Below are 26,938 nucleotides of genomic sequence, written 5' to 3' on the forward strand. Positions count from 1 at the left end.
CAGAGCCACTGACACCCATTTTCTAAAGGTTGCTATTCCATGTTCAGGAATTGTGAGGGAGAATAGCACGAGGAGCTATTAGAAAAAGGAGAGAGAGAAGAAGAGGAATTGCTGCCATGTGGATATGCAAATTCTGATGCCTGTGTCCCATCCCACCAACTCAGACCATTCCAGTGAAGAGAATACATATGAGGGAAAGGGTTACACACAAAGACATGAGTGACAGCAACATGATCAGGCAAGCACATTTACCCAAATAACAGAACAGAGCTACCCACAGTGCTGAGGGCTGGCTGGACATGAGCCCCATCCCACAATTCTCCTTCCTCTCAAACCACTGGCCCAAAACACCTGCTCCACCTGCAAAGCTGTGAAGCTTCATGACTTGTTTGCTATTCTACAGGAATAGATGTTTCTTGCCTGCAGCACACCCCGGGAACTAAACCCCCCCAGGAGAAGGCTCTGCATGGTGAGTCTAACAAGTCTAGCAAAGAAAAAAACCACATTTAACATGGCACAGATGGGGAGGTACCTGTGAGGAATGGCGTGCAGTGCCTGATGAAGCCAAGCTTGTCTGACTGGTCAAGTTCTTTTCTAAAGAATCTATTTTCTCAAAAGTTCTCTTCTGCCTCATTGTGTCCTGTGGAGCAGCCACACTGCTAGGAAAGGCTTCTCTGATCTCCAGGTCCTGTCTGTACAGAGACCTGTTGCTGCCTGAGACATCATCCCTGGAGCTCCGGCTGATGCATTTTTTCAGGTGCTCAGACTGAAAGCTGGCCTTGCTGCTCTCTGCTGGGACACTGCTCTCCAGGCTCTCAGCATCCAGGCTGGCCTTGCTTCCCCTGCAAGCTGCTGACCTGCCCACCACCGCACGCATCTCAGCGATCACTTTATCGTTCAGAGCTGTGAGCTCGCTGCTGCTGCCCACAGAGCCAGGTCTTGCTTGACCTGCTCCTTGCCTCCTTCCTTTCCTTTTTCTTAAGCTTGGAGAAGGGCCAGTTGAATAACCAGAATCCTGATGGCTTATACTGCTTGGGTACTCCTGAGTCTGCAGGCTGTTTTGCCGACTGTGGTGGAGTTCCATGTTCTTGAGGACATTGGCTTCCAAGATCCTCCAAGACTGCTTGAAACTGTCCTTTGAAGCAAGCTGACCAGGCAGTTTAGTGGAGGTATCAGTTGTGGCAGCAGAAGAGTGAGAGAGCTTGGCAGCTTGGTCAATGTTGACCATATGTTTTATGTACTCTCTGCCAGCTGGGCTGTACTCAGTGCAAGAGGGATTTCTTGCATGCTTCTTTGCAGCTTGTTGTTGTTGCATGCTGGGATGCTGCAATAATTTGGTTGGTTGCAGCTGCTTTTTTAAGCTATTGCTTGGTGACCTTGGTGGAGACATCCCACTCACACAAACGCTTTCAGTGTCCATATCTACTGGTGGCTCATCATAAATTGGCAGCTCTAAAGAAGGCTCATCATATATGGGTGCAGGAGAGGCACACGTGGGGGATGCAGGCTGGGGGGTTCCTGCCCGGCTCCTGGGAGCTGCTGGAGAAGCAGGACCATTCATCAGCACCAGGCAAAACCCACCACTCTCTGTCTTTTTGATCTGCATAGTCTGCTTTGCTTCTCCAGCAGGCATTTGCTTTGTGGCTCCAGGGCTCTGGGACATGGATCGAGGCTGAGCATATACAGCTGCCTTGGGAAGAGATTTTGGGCTGCTGGGCTTTGGAGCACCCTGCAGCTGAAGAGAGCTGTTTGAAAAGCTCTGCATCTGCCTCAAACTGTTCACTTTGACCAACATGGCTGCTTTTGTGCCTGGCAGAGGCTCCCAGTGGGTAGGAGTCTCCCTAAAACAAGAAAGATACAAATACACACAATTATTTAAGAATTGTATTTACTGAAGCACCTTCTACATCTACCCAAATAGCAAATTCTTAGTCTCAAAGTGCCTGAATATTCCCCAACCAGTTATATCACCAAGTTATTTTTTCCTGGAGATCCCCCTTGCTGAAACAGAAAAACACTGTTTTGATTCACACAATAAATTCCTAAATCATGAATGGGATGTAACAAGTTAATGATACTCTAATCTGTCTGGCATCAGCAGCACTGATAGGGTACACAACCTACACTTCTGGAGCCTCAGCAGATACCAACCTGCCCACTGCAACACCCCAATTCCCAGGGTACATTCTCCAGTGTAACAAGAACCAGCTGCCAGGCTGCAGCCATGGCCAGCCTGTGTCTGTGAGCTCTGAGGAAAAGGGAGTGGAAAGGATATTAAACAGCTGAGCTTCTAGGCTGTCCAAGGCACGACAGTCCCCAAGAAGGTCCACTGGGATCTCACCCTATGCTGTGCCCTACCTCCATGTATTTGCTACCAGCCATCACTGGGTGATACCTGAGGGCATACTGCCTATGTTCCATCTGACACAGGAGATGTTCCCCTAACTAAAACCTTCACAGCTATTTTGCTCTGTTTACACCCTGACTTGCTCTCCACTCCACATGGCTGACCTGTTCTCTATGGCCTCTATATGTGCTGGCAGACTCACCCACTTCTGCTGAGTGTCCAGAGCTGCCTCCCACCAGCATTGGGCACTCTTGTGCCTTCCCTGCCAAACCCCAAGATATCTGGACACTCCAGACCACTTGCTCTCTGTTCCTGCTCTGCAGAGTCCTTCCACTTGGCCAGGTGCCAGCCTTCTCCTTCAGCATGGCTTTGCTAGGGCATTTTGTCTGTCCTCCCCCATGGTTATCCTGCCAGTGTATCTGCACACCTCCTGCTCTCCCCACACTGTAACCCAACAGGACACACCTGCCCACATCACTGTGGGTGTCCTATTTCACCTGCTGCACTCCAGCCACCTTCCCCAAATCCTCTGTCCCACATCTGTCTCACATCTGTTCCCAATCACTGCCCTCCAAAAGGGCTGGCATGCTCCTTCCCCATCCATGCTTACTGTATTTTTGGCAAAACAAGTTCTCTGCTGGCAATGCATGGCTGTGACTCCCCCCTTGGCACAATGGCACGGGAGCGGCACAGCCAAGGCTGGCACTGCCCTGCCATGGGTGCAGAGCCTGACCTCTGGCCAGGGCACACTGATCACACTTGCCACACCTCTGCCTTTGCAGGGCTGGCCCCTTCTCACTACAGAGTCCATGTAGCTCTGTATATGGGGGTGCAGCTACTCAGGTGTGACCAGAGAAGGTTGAGAAAGGGCTGTCTTCCTCTGATTTGCACCCTGGGGCCCCTCTTGCTCTGAGACCTCCTCAGTATCTCCCCCTGAGGCACCGAGGATTTTATTTCAAGGGAGCTCCTGACACGACTTCAGGAGGGTGATGCAACTGCCATGAGAAAGATCTGTCTTCCAGCCTCCATCTTCCTTCTCTTCACAGCACTGCAGCTCAGTGCTGACCTAAGCCCTAAGCCAAGAGAAGGTTGGGAAACACTGACCAATTTGGGATTGGCCTCTCTCCATCTGCCCAAGCCACCATCAAGCACAGCTGCTGCTCTCCCTCTCCTATTTAGCCCTCAGTAGCTTGTCCTCCACATGCTCCTTGCTGGGGCATGATGTCTAATGCAGGGGTTGAGCACAATGATGCCAAGTGAGGATGCACACAGGGAACCAGCAGTGGCAGCAGCAGGATGAGGTGACACTCCTGAGGATACCCAGCCCCACAATCCACCAGGTATCCCTCCCTGGGGGACACAGGGTCTGCTCCTTGCATCAGTGCACCTCTCCTGTCCGTGGTCAAGCTCCAGTCTCAATCCCAAACCCTGCTGAAGACCTGGCTCTTCCTCCAAGAGTGCCTGGACTAACAGGAAGAACCAGAACAGCAACACGTGGTAGGCTCTGAAATGAGGATTTCTGACACCCCCAACAGCACTGGCGAGGAGGCTGCTGGCAGGGAACAGTCCAGCAGTGGGAGTGATCCCATCCCCACTGAGCCCAGAAATCCAACCCTGCCAAACCCAGCTGAACTGAGCTGGAAGCAGCACATGTGAGCAGCAGGACAACCTGCAGGGCTGACCTCCAGTGCAGCAGAGGGGTAGAAATGGTGGCACAGGCACCTGAGTGATCCTGCTCGGATGATCCAGCTCTCAGGGAGTCTGTCACTGGTTTTTGTGGTTTCTGGCTGGGAGTAGCAAGCATTAGTCATAGAAGTTCTCCCACCATCATGCCTCTGTTTCTAGTGGCCACAGGGGCAGCACATGGATGCCTCCCCATTGCCTTTGTCCACCTGCCTTTTGCAGATGTGGCTTACAAGGAGCATCTGCCATCTTGCTTTTGTTCTCAATGGTCAACAACTTTTTGTGGGCAAAACACTTTCTCTTTTTTGTATACTGTTGCTATTAACATTGCTGTTGTTACCGTGCATGCCTTATTCCACTGCTTTAAATCAACCCATAATCTCTGCTTTTCTCTCTCCCTTAGGGAAACGGGGAGGGGAAGGGGAGTGGCTTATTTGGAGTTTAATTCCAGCTGCTGTGAAACACAGCACAGTCAGGAATCCTTTGGACTCTGTGAAGCTCAGGATATCTTACACCCTATCAGAGCTCTTACACTCATTTCTCTGGAAACATGTAATAGAGTTTTGATGGTGCCTATCCTGGCTGCCCTGGAGTGCCAGGTGTAAATGGCCCAGCAGGAAAGTCACCTGTTCCATGTCAAATCCCATGTGCCTGTGGCTCAACTGCGGTCACTAGGGGTGACCTGAGGGAACTGGAACTACTCAGGTACAGCTTAAGACATTTACTGGATTTCTCCTGGCAGGGGATGGATCATTCTCTGGAAGGATTTGAAGCTCAGAGGGGCTGCTTCTGGGGCAGGAGGCACAGGCAGCATCACAAACACCAGTAAAGTGTTGGGCTCCTTCTGGTGCACTTCATGCACATCAGAAGTGTCTTGCAGCCATTAAGATCTGCACTGAATACAGGAGCATCTTGCAGGGACACGTGATAAGCTTCATTTCAGGGTGCATATACTTTCCAGAACTGGCATCCTATGTGGTTTTTATTAACTCAGCTCTTTTTTTTCTATCCTTGCCTGCACCAGGCACACAGAGAGGCAGCCTCGATCCAAAAACCCAGGTGGATGCACTTGCTGCACTGCTCAGAACCAGGACAAGGCATCCCAGCATAGATGGCAGGAGAGTCAGGGTCACCCAAGCTCTGCTCTAGCCCTCAGGTCAGCTCTCAGTATGACCCAACTTTGCTTGCTGCACGGCATCCCCAGCTGTCAGTACTACATCCACCAGGGCAGGATGATGCCCAGAGAGAGCAGAGGGAGGCAGAGGGGCCAACCTGACAGAGACTGGGAAAGGGATACTTTTGTGCAACTGAAGCTGAAATCATGGTTTCAATACAATAAGAGATCTGTGACTGCTGTCAGACTAGTTTGAGTGTAAAAAAAAAAAGTCTCTTAGTCAAACAAAACAGCATCTTGTTATTGGCTTTTTATTTCAGGCTTGATGTGACCAAATACCTGTGCCCAGGGGCTCTGTTCCTGCAGCCCCACCTCCTGCCCTGGCTGAAGTTGCAAGACATCAGCAGCTGAGCAAGTGGGAAAGGAAGGAGCCAGACCAGATGGGCTCACTCGTACCCCACAGCAGCCTGACCCCTTGCACAGCAGCTGTGCCACCCCAACAAACCGTGCTGCAAGTTTTTGAGAGTTCTCATCACTGCATCACAGTCCTGCCTGTCCCCTCTACTTCTGTTTTAGCACCCAGAGTGAAGATTATCTTTTGATGTGTATTTTTATGGTGTCTTGCACAAAGATGGCCAGGCCCAAGCTGGGGACATTCAGGTAGTGGTGAGAGCAGACAGCTGTACCCAAGAAGGGGAGGGCACAGGGCAGTGAATGGGGACCTGGCACTCCCTCCTGGGGGAGCATGGCCCCAGCCTGCCTGCCAAGGCCTGCCTGGCAGCTAAATGCACCCATCAGATATAAACAGAGAAGCTGAAGCTCTCCCCGTACCTGGCAGGATCGCTCCTCTTCTCCCCTGCACTGTCCCACTTGCCCTTCTCCACGTCCTGCAGCAGGGCCCCGTGCTCCGGGCCAGAGGCAGCCCGGGAGCCGCCCCTGATGGCCTGGAGCTGCGCCAGGGGCACGATGTCGCAGCCCTGGGGCCGGTGCCACACCGTCTGCCGCGTGCTGGCGTTGTAGTAGTAGAAGCGGCTGTTGCTGCGGTCGAAGAGCTCCCACCACTGCTGCCGGTCACTGGGGCGCACCCGCAGCCCGGGGGGCGGCTCCCAGCTGCACTCCCCGGTGCTCAGGTTCACGTACATCCGCTCCTGGCAGCGGGGCTCCGTGATCTCCACCCAGTCCGAGCTGCAGGGACACAAGGGCCGCGTTAGGCTGGGCCAGAGGCACAAAGCAAACGGCTGGTCTGAGGGTCCTCCAGAGCTGCTGCCCCTGGGCCAGGCAGCCTGCCTGCAGATCAGGGCACTGCCCGGGGCTATGCAGCAGCCTAACGATCTTCGGAGAAGCCAGGCTAGGGTTTGAGATGGGGCTGAGCCAAAGAGCAGCTCTCAGGCACGGGGAAGGGGAGATCATCCCCATCAGCCTGGCCCTCAGCCCACTGACCAGCCCAGGACTGACCCACAGCTGGGCAGCACTGTCTGCTGCTGCTGGGATGGCTCACGTCAAGGGCTGGCCCAGTCACAGGAGCCCCAGTGCTGGGAGATGTGCAGGGGCTCGGCTCCCAGGAGCAGGAAGGATCTGCAGAGCAGGACTTGCTCCTTTGGGGAGATGCACGTTCCACCTGGGGAGACCAAAGCCCTGGCTCCCCCCAGTGCAGGCAGACTGCTCCATGTGAGACCTCTGGGTCCCATGGGCCCTGCTCAGAGCCCACACTTACCTGTCCAAAAGATCCATGTGGGGAATGACTGGTGGGTGAGACCATCTCCATTGCAGGCACTTCCCCCTCCCCCTGGCTGCTGGGACAGAGCCTTCAGCAGGGTGTAAGGTGACCCAATGGACAGGCCTTGCTGCTGATCCACAACCCTTCTGCAGCCCTAAAGAACCCCTTGAGCACCAGGGTCCCTTACAGCACCCATGCTGGCCCAGTCAGTGAGAGCAAGGCAGATCAGAACAGTAGTTTTGATCAAAGGTGTTGGGCTGCACGTCATACACGGCACATCAGCCTTATCACTGACACAGCAACCCTAAAGAGCTGGCCTGAGGAGCTCAGCAAAGCCAATGCCTCCCCAGTGCAGCAGCCCAAACCATTTTGGACAGCCCAGGTAGATGGAGGAAGGGAGTGCAAGCCCAGCAAGGCTTCCCTCCACAAAGAAGAGAAGCTGCCTAAAGCAATCCTAAACCCAGCTGTACACTCAGCATGATGAAAAAACTGCACCCCTCAGCTCCTGCTCCCAGCCCCCAAAGCCTGGCCTCCACCCCAGTGCTGGTGGAGGCTGCAGGAACGAGGCCCTAGTTAACCAAAGCTACTTTTGTTATTAATAAAAGCCATATCAAGAGGACAGGTCCAAGGTGTCCCTTGAAACCTGTTCCTGCCCAGGGGCTGACTCTGACACAACCTCCAGCTGCTCTCCAGTGAGGGCATGACAGCAGAAGCCATTCCCACATCAGAAGCAGGAGAAGGGAGACCCCACTCACACCTCAGCTGCCAGCCTGCAGGTCCTCAGGGGGGCCAGGAGTGATGGTGGCAGAACTGCAGAGCCTGGAATGGCAGCCCAGCCCTGCTGGCATGGTCATGGGAGAGGAGGCAGGTCCTGGCAGGGCAGTCCAGTCTTTGGCTCTGCCCTGCCTCTCTGAGAAAGGACAGCATGTCTCCAATCACCAGGCAAGTCTAAGTGAGGGTTCAGTTGATAATTGCACCTCCCTGCTGGGAAAACCATGGGTTTGATTGACAGACAATGCTGAGCAGTCTGGCATGCACCCATAAAAACCAGGCCATTCCTCAATTCTCTGAGGATCCAGAATTTATAGGTACAAAGTCAATTCAACACAAAATCAAGGTGAACTGCCTCTGAAAAGGTGCAATTCCCCTGCCACAACACTGAGCACAGACACTATGCAATGCTGACCTCCATGAATTCCCATGGAGGGCTGGTGGTCAGGCTACCACAGGCTGGGTGGGAAAGCTGATCCAGGTGAAGAGCATTTCTTTTGTGTCATAGGTCAGTTTTGAGGCAGATGTGCTCACTCACTCCAGACTACCACCACAGCTGTGGGCACTGACCACCAAGGAGCTGGGAGCCACTTTTGCCCATGGCACCAGTTCCTGCTGGTCTCCCACCATCACCAGGCAAGGCACTGCCCAGAGTGTGCTGACAAATGGATCCCACTCAGCAAACCCTGTGCTGGAAAAACATCTGGTTTGTGGTTTGCTGGTTTTGGGTTGAAACAACATCAGTGCCTCTATCTGATTTAAGGTGCAACAAAACAGCCAGACCAGCCCCATGCCATGGCTCAGGCTGGGAACTGCAGAACCAGTCCTGTTCTTCCCCTGCAGCTGCAATGTCAAACTGCAAGCAAGGATAAAAAACAAAATCACTGAGATCATCAAGGGCTTCAGCAACTGCAGAGGAACTATCCATAAACAGGGTATAAAAGGGAAATCAAGAGCAGCAGCAGAGTCCAGCAGTTCTGGGAGCAGAGCACAATAAGCTTGTCTATGGAAAGAGCAGCTACAAAGGGCAGGTAGGACATGGAGCTGGCATGGAGGATCCAAGGGACAGCTCAGAGGGGTACCAGGGGAACAGTGCCTGACAGAACACCAACTCTTCACAAGGCAGACAAGGGGAAAAAGGTTAGAGAGAACTGAGAAGGACGCTTAGACTCAGGTGGCTCACTGGCAGCTCTGGGGCATGGGGAGAAGCTGCCATTGGTGCAGGAATGTGGGGGAGCTTCACCCAAAGGTGGGGGGCACCTGACACTCTTGGGAGGGAACAAGAGGAGGAGAGAATGTGTTGGAAGGGCTGGAAGAGGAAAGCAGCACAAAAACACACTAGAGATGAGCCCAGGAGAAAGGCCAAAGACAGCTCTGGAGGATTTGCCTGGCAAGGAAGAAAAAACACGGAACACCTTGCAAGACCCTGAATGATCAACAGTCACTTGAGCCATCAGCCTTAACGCTCAAGAGCACACTGTGTTTGATCTGTTTGGCTAGAAAATGGCTTAGCAAAGCTTTGGAATACCAATGGCTGCACCACCACTGCTGCTCCTCAGCAGAGAGGAGAGGTCAGCTATTTTCTGTTAAGTGCAAGCTATTGAAAATAAATTCTTTTCATAGCACTTGGCCATAACCCAGTGTATGTTGCTAACTACAGTTTTCCCTTTTAACAACCTTACATTTATCTTTGTGTGCAAGGACACTTAAGTGGATGACTTGGGTGGGTGACCTCTTTACTCCCCTTAAAATTAAGGGGCCAAGGATGCCTGAGGTGGAGTTTAACCAGGTATAAAAACCTTCACAAAACACAGTGAAATACTAAAGAGTTTGGTACAACCACACTCACATAAAGAAAGAAGAGGAAAAGCAAGGAGCACATTCCTGGAGCAGGGCCAGCCCCAGGCTGCCACACAAACCTCAAACATAACACCAGGAACTCTGGAAAGATGTGATAAACCCAGATTGCAGAGATAAGACCATAACTTGGAAACACACAAAAAATTAATTCATATTTCACTTTACAAGGTTAAAGAAGTTTCCTAGGGATGGTTTAAATAATGCTTTTCCCTGTCCTTTCAGCTCCAAGTGCTGAGGGATGCAGCAGCCACAGAGTGTGTACTGCTCCCACCAGCAGGATCACCACAGTGGTTTTGGTTCATCCCAATTCCTGGGACTCAGTGCCCCCAAAGCAGGGCTTGCATGCAGGCCCCATGTGCAGTCCCAGCCCAAACCCCTCTGAGCACAGGACAGGCAGCCAGGCATTGCAATGGCTGCAGGGAACTCACACACTCACCTGAGCCTGCAAGGCAAAGGGATTCCAACAAAATCCACACTTGCTCCCAAAAGCAACCCACCCTCCCAACGTGCACCTTCCTGTACTGTCAGAAACTCCAGGAGCTTCCTGTGTGTCCTGAGCAATACTTCCCAGAGCTCCCAGCTGGGAAGCAGCACACTGCTCTGACTGCTCCCTCCAGCAGGCAAAGCCCTGACTGCGAGGGCTGTGCCTGGAGCACGCTGACCTTTGGAGGAGTGGCAAGGCCATGGCAGGGGCCAGCCCCTCCAGCAGCAGGGTGCCATCAACAGGATGCTGCACCAGGCATGCAAAAAGCAGGAGGAAGCACAGGGCTTCTTGTGCATAACCACATCTCAAAGCTGGCACCAGGTTTGGTCCCATCCAAAGGTTTTGCCCCACCATGGGGAGCAGGTTTTGTATCAAGTGCTGTAGCAGTGCAGGTAAGGGCCAAGTTGCTCTGTCCTGCAGACTCAAGGACACAGGGATGGACATGTACAAACTTTGCTCCTTTAAAACCATGAATTCCTCCTGGCTGCCACTCCTGCTTGGCAAAGCCTTGGAATAAAAAATAATAGCAGTAATTTTTAAGAAATGGTGTTTCATCCTGAAAGGGCATCTGCAAGAATCTCCTGACTAGATCTTTCTCACAAAGACAGTAAATACTTAGTAGGAGGTCTAGGAAGGAATATTTTATTTTTTTTTAACTACAGAGAATTGAGCAGGACCAGAAATGGAAAGGACCAGGTACAGAAGAGTCACCAGCAGGAGGAGCAGAGGAACCCCAAGAAGTCAAACAGCCACTCCCCCACAGGAGAGCTGGTTTTCCTGCCACCATCACCCAAGTGACTACACAGCCCAGCCAGACAAGTCCTGGGACACCACAAGCTCTTTTCAAGGCTGTAAACAGGTAAGAACAGCAGAGATGTTTTCTCAGGCAGAGCTGTCAGCTCAAGATCAGCTTGATGTGATCTCCAGCCCCACCTGTGGAAGCTGCTCAGCACCAGCTTGAGGAGGCAAGCATCTACCAAGGGGAAGAGAGCACCAAGGATAGCCATGGGAATCAACTGCCTCAGGGAGCTTCACACCATGGTGCCAACAAACCCCTCTGCTACAAGGAGACCTCTGGTGATTGGGTCTCCCATTTCACTTCCATGCTCTGTAATTTTTGGATTTCTGTGCTTTAAGCTAAGATCCCATCTCCTCCACTCACTTTCCTTCTTTGGGATGAGCCCTGCAGAGTTGGGGCAGGCCTAAGTCCTCCCTAGCCAAGTATGGCTCCACAGCAAGTGGGATTTTCCAAGGCTGATGCCCTCAATGGAGGCCTGCAGCACACCCAAAGCCAGCCCCAAGACAAAGCTGCCAGCTCCTGCCATCATCAGAGACCATCTAGCTGAGGATGTGCCAATGCCAAAACTAATGCCTTGTAACAGGTCCTCCTTGAGCAGGAGGAATTGAGTTTGGCCATCACACAGAGAGTGAAGTGCAATTCCCAGAGACTGGCTATGGAGTGACACCAGCCAAAGGCAGGGCTGCTTGCTGCAGCAAGCAACTGGGGTGATGGGGATGGGCATCTGAAATTATCTGCCCCACAGAGATGAGCTCAAATCCTCTTTCATTTGTTGTTAATGGAGCACAGGACAAAGAATCCATGAAAAGGAGCAGAAGCAGCTGTACAGAGCATGATGCCATATTCAGGATCCTGAGTCCTCTGAAAGGAGGCTCCCAAGAGACCATGGCAAAGCAGCTGAGGAATGGAGAGTGGGTACCATCCCAGAGGCCCCTCTGCTGCTGACACTGCTGCTCCTCTGTGGCTCCTGCCTGACTGAAGAACAGCCTGGGCTGTGTTCAAGAAATCAAACATCAGCACCAATAGATTTTTAAGACAATCATGCTTGCTCCCTTCATCTTCTTTTCAACAGACAAAGCCACCTCAGAAAAATTCACTTGGTACAGAGGCTGAGGAACCAAGTGCAGCCTCCAGGTGGCTCCGACTGACTCAGGTTTGCACATCAAAGCCAGGCTAAGGCTGCAACCCTCATCTCCACCCTGCAGCTGCAGGGGGCCTCCTCTCCAGCATCGGCTCCTTAGGGTAATCCTCCTTCTGCTAAGTTGGACAAGTCAGGCTTTATTCACTGCCTTCTCTCAGCTGAGTCCAGAAAAGCTGTAATTTATATCTTAGGACAAAAACAGACCCAAAACAAACATCTCTCTCCTACACACATGTAGGAGATATATATATAGATATAGATATATATAATCATCTTTTGAATACACATGCCTCCTTCTAACAAAAATTAGAGAGGAACTAAAATACACATAATGTCAGCCTGTTTATAAAACTTTCCTGCTCCTGAAAATAAGCACTGTGCAAACAAACCAACCTCTGCTTTGCCAGAGACAGACCACACTGAAAATCCAGAACCAATGCTGATTGCTCAAAGGCTGAGCACACATGCTCAGCTCCAGTAAGAACAGAACAGGGGCAGAGCCCAGCCTGGCAACAAATTGCATAGAGAAGAGAGAATAACACCATCATTTGGGTGGGTTAGGGGTACAAGAGAGCCTGAAAAAGGTCTTTTCACAAAAAGTATCTCATTACATTGGTGTTTTTAATTAAAAACAAAACAAAACAAACAAAAAACCCAACTAAACAAACATAACCAAAGCCCCAAGCCTTCTGCTAGGTGGTCCTTTCAAAGACAAAGATGTCATAGGAGAAACTTGGTGGCTTTCTGGTTGCTTGGACTCTTTTGGCTCTTGTCTCTTTTCTGGCTTTCCCAAACTTTCCCCCAGCCCAGGTACCAGCACTGCTGGCTCCATCTTGCTGCTGTTAGCCTCTCAATTCACCCCAAATCCAGAGCAGAACAGACAGCAAGGAGGTAGCTCATTCCATGGGAGCAGCAGGTAGGGCAACACCAAAATGACCAGAAATTCCTCCAAGATCCCGTCTCAGAGAGCAAGAAGAAACAAGGACCTTCAGGACACAGGTGAGAAGTCCTGGGGTCTCTACAAAAGGAGAGAGCAGGGGCATAAGGAAAGACAGACATCATGACAAGGCATGCCACAGTGATAACCAGATTAAAATCAAACTGAGAACAGGCTCAAAGGCCTAAGGCCCAACAGCCCAAGAGCAGTACCTGAGACTTGGGTGGGATGGATGCACAGGCATCTCAGAGCCCTGGATGTCACAGGGAGAAGGGAGGGGGGCACAGACACTCCCACAGCAACCTTCCTGCTTCTCCTTCATCCACTCTGAGCTAAGTATTGCCCCAGGTTTGGGCTGATTTAGGTCCTGAAATCACTCCCTGGAGACACACAGAGAGCAGCCCAAGGAGAGGGAAAGACAGAAGGGCTTGAACTGCTGCTCATTCCCACCCTATCCTTCACTGCCCCTTCACAGGATGGGGAATTCTGCAACAGAGAGAGGACCAAGGGACAGAAAACATCCCTGTTCTCATGGCTTTGAGACAAAACACACAGCACTTGCTGGATGGGCATTCTGAGCAGGAGGAGGTTACATACTGCAGACACAGGCACCAGGGAACTGCTCAAGCCAACACTGGAGGAAATTGCAACAGAAAAATCCACTCCCTTTAAAACAATCTTGATGATGCAGACCAAGCACTGCTCTTCACCAGAGAGCTACAATAAGCACAGACTCCTGCTGCAGCTGCTCTGCCAGACACAGAGGGCTACCTGCCACTTCCTGGGAGACCAAGGGCCTCTCACTTCTCTCTGTCCCCAAACTGTCATTGAGGGTGAGCACCTTGGCCTGTGTTATGGCTACAGACCAGCTGTGGCCACTGCAGCCTCAGCAGAAGGCAAAAGACACACCAAGAAGCATCAAGAAGTTCACAGGTGCTTCCCTCTACTCTTTGCAATGACCCACAGGCTGGCTAGGGACACACATCTAGTAGGCACCTCTCCTGCCTATCTATCCCAGCCAGCCCATGGGTTTTACAGCTGAGGAGGAAAATCATGTGTGAAGCTTGAGCCCCAGGCCAAAGCTGAGAAGTGAGCAGCTTCCTGGGGCCATGGGACCTGCCTTGACACCCTGTGCAGCTCCCAGGCTGCTCTCATGGCATACCACGGGTCTCTCCTGCCACCACGGCTGGAGTTTTCATTTTGCAGATCAGAGCACAAGCCCAAAACTCCAGTACTTAAAGAGCCTCCCCAAAGCTCTGGTTTGCCCCAGACACACTGGCACCTCCTAAGCTCAATGAAAGCTTCAGCAGAGTTATTTTCCCTTTTAAGGGGCTGAGCACTTAAGAACAAGTTGCAGAAGGAAAAAAAAAACCTGGCAGTTTTCATCCTCTCTGCTTCCAAAATGTGCTGCATGCATCCACAGCTGCATCCAAATGACAGCTGCTGGAAGGCAGGCAGCTGTGTGGGGAGGCTCAGTGCCAGCAGAGCAGTCCCTGCCCAGGGGACACGAGGTGCCCTGGAGGGAGCTGAGATATGGCACAGCTCAGTACTGGCTCCTACCTGCACAGCCTTAGGCTGCATCACCCCCAGCACACCTGGCCAGCTCTGTCACTGCAATGGGACCAGGACTGGGACCAATACCAGCATCACTGCAGCTGACAGTGACTGCATCCCACCTCAACATGCTCACAACTAGACTTTGTCCCCAACAGTCAAGAGTTACATGGGAAAACTTCAATTTTATCAATATCCTATATTGGAGATATTTCACAGTTGCTTAGGTGAAGGTATTGCAGGACAACCTGCCAGTTCAGCAATAAATGATGACCAGGGCTGGGATGCATCCTGCATCCTTCCAGCCCTGGTGCTCCCCATGGCAGCACGCTGGGCTCAGCCCCAAGGAGGCAGCCTGGTGCCTTCCCCCTGTCCCCAGGGCAATGTCCCTAACCTCAGGGAGGATTTGTGCAGGCACACTGCAAGCATGATGAGCATCCCCATGGTCATCCCACCTGCTCAGGGTCCCACCAAAGGGGGGGCAACAGGACTTATGCAAGATTGCTGCCAGATGCACCAGCCACATCCTCCCAGGAGTGTAAATCTCTGCAGGCAGGTACCCAAGGTTGTAGATCTACTGTCTCCATGTCTTCTTGGGACACACCAAGCTAAGACAAATGATGCCAGTTGAAGCAGACCTGAGCTTCATCCTCTTCTGAGTGTGTGCAGGCACCAAGTCACAAAGGATCTGCCCACAATGGCACTCAAAGCAGCTAAGAGCCTCCCAGCATTAATGAAACTCTAAAATCAGGCCTAGATTGTTTTTTTTAAGGAGGATGCATACAAACAAAAGGAAAAGACAAAGATGGAATCCCTGAGTCTCCAGCCTTCTCAATGGGCCCCAGCACCTCTTAGCACTAGCCACTGATTGAAACCCTGCTCAGTGACTAAAGAGCTGAACGTGGCTCCACAGACCTGTAAGACCCCACACCTCTTGGCAGCTGCTGAATACAAGCAGGATGACATTTCTCAATGCTGACAAAGCTGCACCCTGGGTGAAAAACACAGTGCTCTTAAGCTGCAGGAATGAGGTGAAGAAGTTGCACCTGCCAAAATAACACAGGGCAAGAGCCCAGAGCCCTGGAGAAGCAGATACATCAAGTGCTCTCCCTGGGCCAAAGCAAGGAATTTCACATCAATGATATCCCTGCTATTTCAAGGACACAGCAGCACTCACTGCCCTGCCATCCTCTAATGACTGACAAAGGTTTTGATTTATCTAGCTTGCTGCTCAGCTGCTTCAGGACTGAGATTTACTCCTCACCACCTCCTATGCCACCACTTCTGATTTCAGGGACTCCTCCCAGCATTGCCACTGAGCCCTTGCAGCCAGGGGCCCAGCACAGCATCTGCTGCCTCAGACAGCTGATGCCAAGGAAAGCAGTCTAGGAATAGGAGGCTCCACAATCAGAAGCTGTTTTAGAAAAGCTGCATCACTACATAAACCAACAATTACTCCAGTATCCTGGGAGCAACCCAGGACCTGCACACTGTACAAGGAGCAGGACTCAGCAGGGACTGACCTTCATCATTTCTGTATATGGATCATCCTGGGCTCAGTGACACGAGGCCAGGCACCTCACAGACAAAACCACACTGCAGGGCAGGAGGGCCAAAGAACAACTGTGTGCCATCTTCAGTGAAGGGAAGAGAGAGCTCGTAGCAGCCAGAACAGGACAAAGTAAATAGCCAACTCCCAAGGCTCATCTGTATCACACACATTGATTTTTTTTGCTGCAGAAACACTGAGCAATGACAAGAAAACACTTACAACTTCTGAACAGTGTCAGAGAGGGAAGACAGGAACAGAAAAGAAACTTCCAGAACCAGTAAGGGAAACTAATGAGCAGTGTCATCAGGACTGAATGGCCACAGTGAGAATATGCAGGGTTGGGGACATAATGACCTCTCAAGACACCCACCTCTGACCAAAAATAACTCCACCAGACCATTAAAAAAACACGACAACTTTAGCTTTTCTAAAGGCAGCACATGAGCTGGCAGTGGTCAGGAAGAAGAGCAGACTGAGACTGTAATTACAGGGGGAGAACCTGCACTGCCAGGCCACGCACACCTGGCCAAGTGTCACCCCAGGAGCCAGCACAGGATGCCCTACAGCAGCCAGATCACAGACCATAATGCTTTCAAGCACCACTCAGCAAAGCTACACATCTGAGGCAGCTACATTCTTAGAAGTGTGACATTAGCAAAATAATGGCCCTCTGTCTCTGTTCATTTAAAGGGCTGCCAGACATTTGAGCTGAAAAACAGGGTCCCTTGAAAACTTATGCACAACACAGCCACAGACAGCAAGGACCAAGGCATTTCTCAGACAGCAGAGTCCACCAAACACTGAGGGCTATAAGCACAAAACAAATATAACAGTGTTTCATCACAACTTTTTTTGGCTGATTCGTTCTTCAGCAAATCTCTCCAGCTGTCTCTGCCAACTCAGTAGAAAAAACCATGAAGGAACAAATGTAGGGAAGCTCTTGAAAGTATTAGCTGTCCAAGCTTGTTATGTGTGACTCAAGTTAACCACTACAACCCCAGGCTGGCAGAGGAATTTGATTGTTAGTCAAAGGCAAAGTATAGGAGCGAGCTGGCAGCAAGTCAAAGGAATAACCATCTGCAAACAAACAACTCTCTCCAGCACTGTGAGCTGCCACCAGGAAGCTCATCCCAATAGGACTCTGCAGAGGAGCAACTTCAGTGTTATCATTTTCTCCAGTCCAAAGCACACCAATTTCTTCTGGCAAAGAAGGAGAGGTAGTAAGTAAATAGCTGAAAACCTCAGGCACAAAGTTCATAAACTCTTTATAAAACAGTAAGCAAGAAAAATTAATATCTCATGGAAAAGAGGTCCTTCCATTTGTTTTGCCTGCAGGAATTGCTGAAAGACAAGCACATCAGACACAACAGAGTCAGGATGTTGCAAAGCCAGTGCACTGGACCCACAGCATTGGTGCCTCCCCTCCTGCATGCCTGCCCTGCAGGGAGCACATGGGTCCCTGCTGGATGCACAGCTCCAGCTCTGGAAAGCTCACCTATCCCTGAGTGAATTCTCAGTTTGGGAGGAAAAACACAACCCATGTTTGAGTATTTTGTATTGTTTTTTATTTTAATGTAATAAACTATGAAAAAAGCTTCTTCCATAAGGAAATGAATGCTTAATTGTTGTCCAAAGCTGTCATTCTTTTGTCTCTACAACACTACAGTGTGAGCAGGAGTCACATCCCATGAGCTGAATTTCAGCCTCAGCTTTGTCTGCTACCCACTTGCACCTGCAAAACCAGCAGTGACTACAGTAAAAGCTTGACTCCAGGTAAACCAAAATACTACTTATGTGTAGTTCCAGTGCTTTGTCATTAACAAGCTCTGGCTTGATTTAAGGAGAAACAAAGACTGAGGTGCTTGACTTTGCCTTAAAAAGAACTCACAGGTTTTCTAAAACTGAACATCTTCAATCTTGCAGATATAAGACTTTGCAAAACAAAGAGTGATTAGTTAAAGCCCCAAATCTGCCTTTGCTCTCACCATGTCATAGAAACAAAGGTGGGATTGCCCAGGGGAGATCTCATTGTGGTCTTCAACACACTCCCAAGAGGAAGTGGATGGACAGGCACCAATCTCTTCTCTTGTGACCAGTGACAGGACTTGAGGAAACAGCACGAAGCTGAGTCGAAGAAGGTTTAGGTTGGATATCAGGAAAAAGTTTTTCAACCAGTGGGTGGTAACTGGAGTATCCTGTGCAGGGCCAGGAAGTGGGCTCAGTGATCCTGATGGATCCCATCCAAGTCCGCATATTCTGATTCCCAAGAGTCCACAAGAAGGCACTTTGTGGGAAATAACTGTGTCAGTAACCGAGGGCTCTCCAAAAGGGTCTCAGCTGTTTCTTGGAGACTCCCAGGGAAAACCAGCCAGGCTGCAGAGGGAGGCAGTCCTGCATGGCATACACTCAGCCCTTGGCAGCACATCTGGAAGTACTGCCTTGAACAGACTCTCCCAAGAAACGAGGAGAGCAGCAATGAAAGAAGGATGCAGTCACTCACTGTGGACATCAATTACTCCTTGCTTTGAACAAACCTTTTGCAGTGCATATGCTCATTTCTTCAGCCTCTCCAAGGAGGTTGGTAGGATAAAGAATTCCCTGTTCTCACTGTATTTTTTTTTCTCAGTTAATGACAGTAGGCTGTCAATCCAGCAGCTCAGGGGGATCAGGGAAAGTGCAACATCAAAGACAGTCACATCCAAAGCTGTAAGTTTCAAGACTGCCAAAAAAATTTTCAAGTTGGTGGGGAAAGGGAGGGAGGGTTTTACTGTTAATAGCTACACTTCAGCAGAAGAAAAGTGAACTCCCTGAATGAGAGGAGATTAGTCTGGCAAAACAACCCCTTCCTCTGGGGGAATGAAACTGGAGAACTGCAGCTGTGACTGGTGTCCCCAGACCCAGAGACAGGCTCATGACCCTGCTTTGCACACACTGCAGCCCCTCACAGATGCTCAGGCTCAAGTGGAACACCATCTTAAGCAAAAGCCCAGTTTCACCTTCTCCACAGCTATTTAAAAGGTGCCAAAACACCACAGTGGTGATGGTATTTTTGACACAGTTCCAACTCAAAGGGATTCATGCAGGCATGCTAGTGTACTCTGGTGTTTTAAACACAGCTAAATTCAACTCGTGCCAAGAACAGTTGAGCTGCAATTTTAAATACTCAGGGTTTATCTTGTTTAAATAACCAGGAGATAAGTAAAGGAATCATGTAGACCAGAGCCCAGCCCAGATCATGTTTAATTTGCACCAGGTTCTCTCCTTGACCAAGTCAGTCTGAAATAAACACTTAAACTCTTGCATAGCTGGAGGAATCAATATGTGTCATCTGTTTGTCCTGGTTTAAAGTAAGGGGGAGAAAGAGAAGAGGAAAAAAAAAAAAAAAAAAAAAAAAAAAGAAAAGGAATTAAGAAGAAAATTGAGACTTGACTTTCTTATAAGTGGTACAAAAGAGACAGCTCAGTGGGTGGCTGCAGAGCTGGCAGCACTAGACAGGATCTCCAGAACAAAAAAAATCCAGGAAATCCGCAGTGTCACTTCTCCCCACAATTGATTTAAAATGAGCTTATTCCTTGCACTTGGTGCATGAGGAAGAAGCAGCTTCCTGGCTACTATGGGGGGAAACACAGTTATTAATAGCATCACAATGAGCAAGTATCAGAAGCTATGCTGCAGCACTGGAAGATCTTGGCTGGTTCATGGAAATATGTGTTGCCATGGCAGTAATTGCTATACATGGTAACAGTGAACAGTGGGGTGAGAACAATACACTTCTTGATTTGATGCCCAAAACAAGTTCCTTTTGTTTTCTCCCACCAAAACCCACACATTTATTAGCTTGTGTTCAGTACAAAGCTGAGCTTTTCACTTTCAGCAGTGGCAAGGAAGATAGCAAAAAAGAGAGAAATTCAGGAAGACAACAAAGCAGGCACCACTCTCTGTACTTCTGCAATGGCATGGCTGATGGATTGGGGCAGAAAGCTGGACCACATTCAACTTCACTTTTTATTTGATATCCATCTAGACAGTCTTCATCTGCAAATACCACCTGCCCAATACATAGTATCTGCTAGTAAGAAAAAAAAGAGCAAGATACTGCAGAGGCACTTAAAGCAAGGCCTCTTCCAAGCTGGGATGACCTGATATTTAATACCACAATGATGTTGTGCTATTCTGTCTTTTGCTTCTCTCTTGGCAGTTCCCAGCCTCCTCTTCCCCTCCTGCAGCACTGCTGAGCACAACAGGGTGCTGATACTTTCCAGAAACACCTGCTACCCTCAACTCATTTCAGTGCTCAGAATTTCTTCCCTCATTTGCTCTCCCCCAGGCACCACTTTCATCCCCATTTCTAGATCAGGTACAAACACTGTGAGCAGCAGAGATCCCAGCCTGGCTCCCACAGGACTTCCCTCCTCTGTAAAGGAGGACTTCTACTCCTCATCTTTGCAGCCAGTAAGATGAAGTTTAACAAGACCAAGTGTCAAGTCCTGCATTTTGGCCACAATAACCCCCAGCAGAATTACAGGCTGGGGATGGTGTGGCTGCACAGTGCCCAGGAAGGAAGGGACCTGGGAGCACTGATGGGAAGCAGCTGGACAGGAGCCAGTGCGTGCCCTGGTGGCCAAGAGGCCAGTGGCCCCTGGCCTGGATCAGGAATGGTGTGGCCAGCAGGAGCAGGGAGCTCATCCTTCCCCTGGACTCAGCACTGGTGAGGCCACACCTTGAGTGCTGTGCCCACTTCTGGCCCCTCTGTTTAGGGGAACCTTGAGACACTTGAGTGTGTCCAGAGGAGGAACAGGGCTGCTGAGGGGCTTGGAACACAAACCCTGTGAGGAATAAATGAGGGAGCTGGGGCTGTTCAGCCTGGAGAAAAGGAGACTCAGGGGTGACCTTATCACTCTTACAGCTCCTGAAAGGTGGCTGCGCTCAGCTGGGGTCAGTCTCTTTCACCAGGCAGCACTGACAGAATGAGTCACAGTCACAGGCTGCACCAGGGGAAATACAGGCTGGATATTAGGAAGAATAATAAAGTATTGGAATGTTTTGCCTAAGAAGGTGGTGGAGTCACCATCCCTGGATGTATTTTAAAAAAGACTGGATGTGGCACGTGGTGCCATGGTTTAGTTGAGGTGTTAGGCTGTGGGTTGGACTTGATGATCTTGGGAGGTCTCCTCCAGCCTAGTTATACTGTGACACAAGAAAGATGGACAGGCCTTTTTACAAGAGCGTGAAGTGACATGACAAAGAGGAACAGATTCAAACTGAGATTAGGTTTACATTAGATATTAGGAGGAAATTCTCTGCTGTGAGGGTGGTGAGGCACTTGAATGGGTTTGCCCAGAATAATCATAGATGCCTCTTCCCTGAGCTGCTGAAGGCCAGGCTGAATGAAGCTCTGAGCAGCCCTGAGCTAGTGAAAGATCTTCCTGTCCATTGCAGGAGACAGGAAATAGGTAATCTGTAAGATCCCTTCCAACCCAAACCATTCCCTGATTCCATCACCTCCATGACTTTGCATACCTTGATCTTGCTATGCAAGACTTCTCCAAACCAAGGAGTCACAAACTTTATGCTCTCTTCTCATAAGGCAGCTGTTCTGTCCCTTAGTAACTTCAATAATCTTCCCTGCAGCCTCTCTAACACCATTGTCCTTCTCACAATGCAGAAATCAGAACAGCATGCAGCCTCATGGAGGAGACATGAACAAAGTGTCAGAGGGTAAAACTGATGCCCTCTGCTTTGGTATTAACTCCTTTCCTGATGGTGACCAAAACTGATGGGTTTCCCCGGCTAACATCACAGGCAGAACAGATGATTTCAGAGAACTGTCAATGACTCCAAGCTCCTTCTCAGGCTATAACCACTAGTTCCAGGCTCAGTATTGAACAGGCCCAGTACAGGTGATTTTTAGCTGTTCACCACATCTTCCTACACTGAAGATTATCTGTCATGTATTAGTCCACTTCCTCGGTTTTGTGAGGTTCTTATGGATTTCCTCCCTTTCAGTGAGCAATTGTCTTGGCTTGCAAAGCAGGATATAACCAAAAGTATGTATTCTATCACCATCTGTTAAAACCAGGTGGGGCAGTCACCTTTATCCTTTCCACAACCCATTCTTCCTCCAGGGAGATATCTCCTGTTAATGGCCATTGAGTCCCAGTGCATGACTGATAAAATTCCATCATCCCACTGGGAGATGCTCCAGCCAGGGGAGGAGCCAAGCCTTTCCTACCCAGATAAAAACTGAGATTTGGAACATCAGAGTAGCCTTTTTCCACTGAATTCCAAAGGAAAACCAGATCTTTCCACATCATCCCTGGACCTTCAGAGGAAAACTGCACCTTCTACAGAAGCACTGCTCCAGCTGAACCACATCTGCCCCTGCAGGAGGATGCAGCCACCATTGAATGGGACTGTGCCAACACCCTGACTGACTGACGGGTGTCAGCTTGGATTCTGACTGTCAGTGTTTTAGTTCTTTTTACTTTTGTTTTATTGTGCTTTTATTTTAATTTATCCTAATCAAGAACTGTTATTCCTATTCCCATATCTTTGCCTGAGAGTTCCTTAATTTCAAAATTATAATAATTTGGAAGGAGGGGGTTTACATGGTCCATTTCAAGAGAGGCTCCTCCTTTCCTAACAAACACCTGTCTTGCAAACCAAACCAAGACAGCTGTTAACCCACTGAAGGAACTGAAGACCCTCTGCAAACCTGGCAGTGTCACTGCACCCCTCCATACCTGAGGTTGACCATAAGGTGCCAAACACCCAGCACCAGTTTCTTGAGCCTTGCTGTGGACTTCCCCAGGCTGAAAAATGAGCAGTAAGCTCTCCCTACCCTTAGCAGTCCATGCTTTCACCAGCTGTCACTCCATAACATGACCCTTCCTGCATGCCCATGGCTACTCTCCTAGAAGCCTTTGGCAGACAAAGATGCCATGGCTGTATGAAAACACAGACATGTGAACCCTGCTGGTCCTGCTCCCAGCATGCTCACCCACCTCCAGGCTTGATCCCACTGCCCTTACAACACCCCTGCAGCACTGCTCCAAGCAGCTGTGCACAGCTGTGAACAGCAAACCTGCTCTTCATTTCAGAGTCTCGGGCACAGAGCTCAGACCCAACAGCCCATGGAACTCTGAATACTCCTCACAGTCCTTCCCTAGCAGCACACCTGGACAAATACTGAGCCACTTCCCCAATTTCCTCAAGACTCTCAGCTTCTAAAAATGCCATTGCATTTGCCACCACCAATTTATGTGATACAAAGGGCACTTTAGCAGCAGGACACACATGAAAGTATCTCAGCAATGTCAGATTTCAGATCATTTGGCACTCTTGAGTAAATGCTATCTGTTCCTTAGTTTCTTATCAGTTCTTTTATTTGCTCTAAAGCTATTTCTACTGATGTTCAGTGTGAGACAACTTCTCAGACAGTTCTCCTGTAGCAAGCTTGTAGTTGGCAAAGCTCCTCCACAGCAGTCAAGCTGGCCAAAAATTGTTTAGATTTTTTTGTGATAGCCTTATCTGCTGTGCCTCTCACAATTTGATCTCTTCTACTGCCAGTTTCCAAAAGGCTTCTGATGCATTTGAAAGTTAATCATATTTGGCAAATTCACTCCTCAAAGGTCTTTATTTGGTCCATCTTATTTTGATTTTACATGTAATCTGCTGAATTATATAGGTTTTTTGGTCTTCTTGCTTGGATACAGCTTCCCCTCTTTGGCAAACCTCCTTCTCATTCTAGTGTCCTTCTCTCCCCAGCACATTTCCCTTCTTTTGTGTCTTTCTTTAAAAGGCCAAACAGAAAAGTCTGATCTGTTCTTGGTGGAGGTATCCATTCATTCTGAGCTGGTAATGTCATCACTAAATAATTTCTATGCCACCTCTGTTTCTATCAACTCCTCTTTAACCAAGGAACAGATCTCAGGGCTCTTACAAGACAGCAGACAGCCCCTTTTTCCTCAGACTCAGAAGTAAACACCAGCTCTAGAGACAGCAGACAAGTCTCATTTATTTTGTTTTTATGCTGCCAGTCATAAAGACCCCATCATAACCCCAGGCTTTGCATTATTATGACTATTCAACACCCATGTACTGAGTTTTCAGAGGTAGCTGCATATTCACAGTTCCCAGATGCCCAAAACTAGATGTTTTTCCAGCAACAAATGTGTTACACAAACAAAGCACCTCCTGAGGCATCCAGCAGGTGAGACACAGAGGGTCAAGGCTTCTCCTTCCTGGGAGGAATACAGGATGACTTCAAAGGGCAGCCAAGATTCCAGGAGAGCAGCTCCCTGCAACAGCATTTGCCTTCCAAGGATCTGCCACAGCTTGGACCTTCTCCCTGGTTTATTTTCAGCACTACTGAGCACAGAGCTGTAGCCAAGGTTGAGGCCAGCAGGACCTTGGCAGGACATGTGCAAGAGACAAGAGGCTGGGCCCAATGCAAATTTGCAATAAACTGCAAAACAAATTTAGTCAGCAACAGGCTTCAATCTAAAAAAAAAAAAAAATGTAAGTATCATGGATCAATTCTTGCCTGACACACAGTAAGAATGAGGATTGCATCTCCCAGCTGTTCACTCTTTTTCTCATCTTCTCTCACATAGCAGGTGTGAATTGAAAGATGAAGCCTGATACTGTCCTGTATCTTGAGCAGCACAGAGAGCTCTGCTGTATCAGAGCTGCACCCAAGAAGGGGCTGGCTGAATGCCCCACTAGCAGCACCCAGTTTTCACAGCCAACCACCCCAATACTGCTTTGTGTCCATGGCCCTACATCCTGCCTGTCCTAATGACAGGCTGCCCCTGCCAGAGGACCAGTGGAGCAGTGCAAGCCCCAGCACAGACACCTCTCACTGCTACAGCTCTTTACAGCACAGCTCACCTTTGCCTCTCCCAGGGCACACAGCCACACCATGCAGGAGGGTTTACAGCAACAGGCAAAGCAGTACAAGCTCCTACAATAAGAAACAAACCCAGAATAGTAATTCCTGGGGAATACTGTTAATTCATGTAAAGTCCCTCAAATCTCTGCAGTCCATAAAATCTCTGGATTTAAACCAGGTCCAGCTGAAATTTGAAGGGCAAGAAAGCTGCACTGCTGGCAGTTCCATGAAAATTTGCCTGTTCTCTGACCACCTGCATGCTCTTGATTGAAGAAATGGGCTTGAGCAAGGCAACAGGAATTAATTATGTGCCCTCCTCTGCCTGCACCAAGGGCCCAGCAGCTGCAGTTCCTGGGGCCCAGCTCTGGAGCTGATGCCACATGCCCTGGCAAGGCCAGGGTAACAGAGCTGGCTGGGCCAGCTGCAGTGGCTATTTTATTCCTCATCCAGAGTACAAGATGTATGTTATATCAGGAGACACCCTAAAATAGAAAGCTTAGCTCCTCCCGAGTGAGGCTCCACAGCAGCTCAAATCAACACCTTTTGAGCTCAGCTCACCATCCAGGCCAGACAGGGATGGGCACAACTGCAGGAAAATGTTCATTTTTGTATTTCAAGCTGAACTCTGGGAAGTTTCACTAAACTATATGATGATCACTATGCTGTTCACTCCTTCCCATCCGAAGTCCTTGCTTCCTGCTCCAGGGGGAGCAGGGTGGACAAAGGTGAAACTTCCCTGCAGCCTTGCAGCAAGTACAACTTCACCAAACACTGGTTACCAAAAAGCTTCTCCTGACACACAAAGAACTCTCACAGCTCTGCAGCAGCTTTGCTTCTCTAAAGAGAAAATAGTGAGTGATTCCATCCCTCCAAGACAAAACAAAGTTTAAGCACAAGTGCTCAGCTGTCAGAGCAGTGGATGGCTGATGGGGACTTTGAAAGGCCACCTTCCTAGGGAAGAGCTAGGGCAAGCCAGAGAGGCTGCAATCACTGCCATGCCCCTCACTGACAACTCATACACCTTTCCTGTCTCAAGAACAGGATCAACCTCCCCAAGAAGTGTCCTCACTAAAGGAAGCTCTGTGCACAGTGTCTCTCTGCCAGCATCCCTCTTGTAGCAGGTTTAGAATTCAAGGCCAAAGTCACTTCAAAGCATTACATTCAAAGCTGGCTCAACAGGCCATGGGAGAGGGAACAGGATGATAACATCGAGGCACAATGGCACACCAAAATCAGAGTGGATGATTCAGTGACCTGCTCTCCATGACCCCCTCCCGCTCTTTCCCCATCCCCAGCACTCATCACATGAGGACAGCAGAGCTCCTCAAATCCCTCACACAGATAACTCAGCCTGCTAACTAACAGCAGATGATTTTCTCTTGCTTTAGTGAACTCAACCACTCTGGTGGCAGGACTCAGGACTAGTTAGGAAAAAAAAAACCAAAAAAAAAAAAAAGGTGGCAGTGCACAGCTTCACCTCCAGATCATCACTGTCTTTCTTATTTTTTTATGCTTACTGCCATCTAAAAACAGACTTCTACTTTGGAAGTCTCCAAAATCTTAAACCTGTGTTTTAGACTAATTTCAAATTACAGCTTTAGTGAATCTAGGTTGGGTTGTCATACCATCACCAGGCATTTCCTCAGCAGCTTTTAATCCCTTAGTACAAAAAGAAGAATATTTGCTTTCCACCGTTATTTTCAGAGATTTTAAAACTAACTTAATAAAAATTAGAGTAGATTACTTCAAGGGCAAGCTCTCTAAGGAGCTTCTAAGACAAACTGCAATTGTCTGGCCATTTGTATTCTAACTCAGGACTGCAGATCAAAGCCCAAGGGCAGCACCAACCTAAGCACAAAGTTGTCCTCTAAGCCCCAGTGCTACTTGCTTCACACTCTTTTTACTAAGCTCATTAAATACAACTCATCCATACCCCAGCCAGACTATTATTGTACCACAAGGGTATAAATTGCTAAGGTAATACAGCTCCACATTAGCACCTGTCCTCAGGCTGCGTTAAATGCTCCTCACCCAGATGCACTGCAGGCTCTGCACCTCAGCTCACACCCTTTCACCATCTCCCTTT

At 49.4% G+C, this 26,938-nt stretch overlaps 1 protein-coding gene across 2 annotated transcripts in view; it reads right to left on the reverse strand.

The window, feature by feature from the left end:
• The window catches only part of LOC130261402 (rho GTPase-activating protein 39-like), a 52,255-nt gene that overhangs the window by 18,809 nt on the left and 6,508 nt on the right, over window positions 1-26,938 (reverse strand). Inside the window, exons 2-3 of one of the 2 annotated variants that reach the window (XM_056507581.1) lie at window positions 5,976-6,329; window positions 533-1,841 (exon numbers count right to left, since the gene is read on the reverse strand). In XM_056507581.1, the coding sequence (XP_056363556.1) occupies window positions 533-1,841; window positions 5,976-6,329 (1,663 nt within the window). The remainder of the gene's footprint in view (window positions 1-532; window positions 1,842-5,975; window positions 6,330-26,938) is intronic. The other variant, XM_056507582.1, reaches the window with a different exon arrangement.

The sequence above is a fragment of the Oenanthe melanoleuca genome, chromosome 20, assembly GCF_029582105.1.
Source record: "Oenanthe melanoleuca isolate GR-GAL-2019-014 chromosome 20, OMel1.0, whole genome shotgun sequence".
Classification (NCBI taxonomy): domain Eukaryota; kingdom Metazoa; phylum Chordata; class Aves; order Passeriformes; family Muscicapidae; genus Oenanthe; species Oenanthe melanoleuca.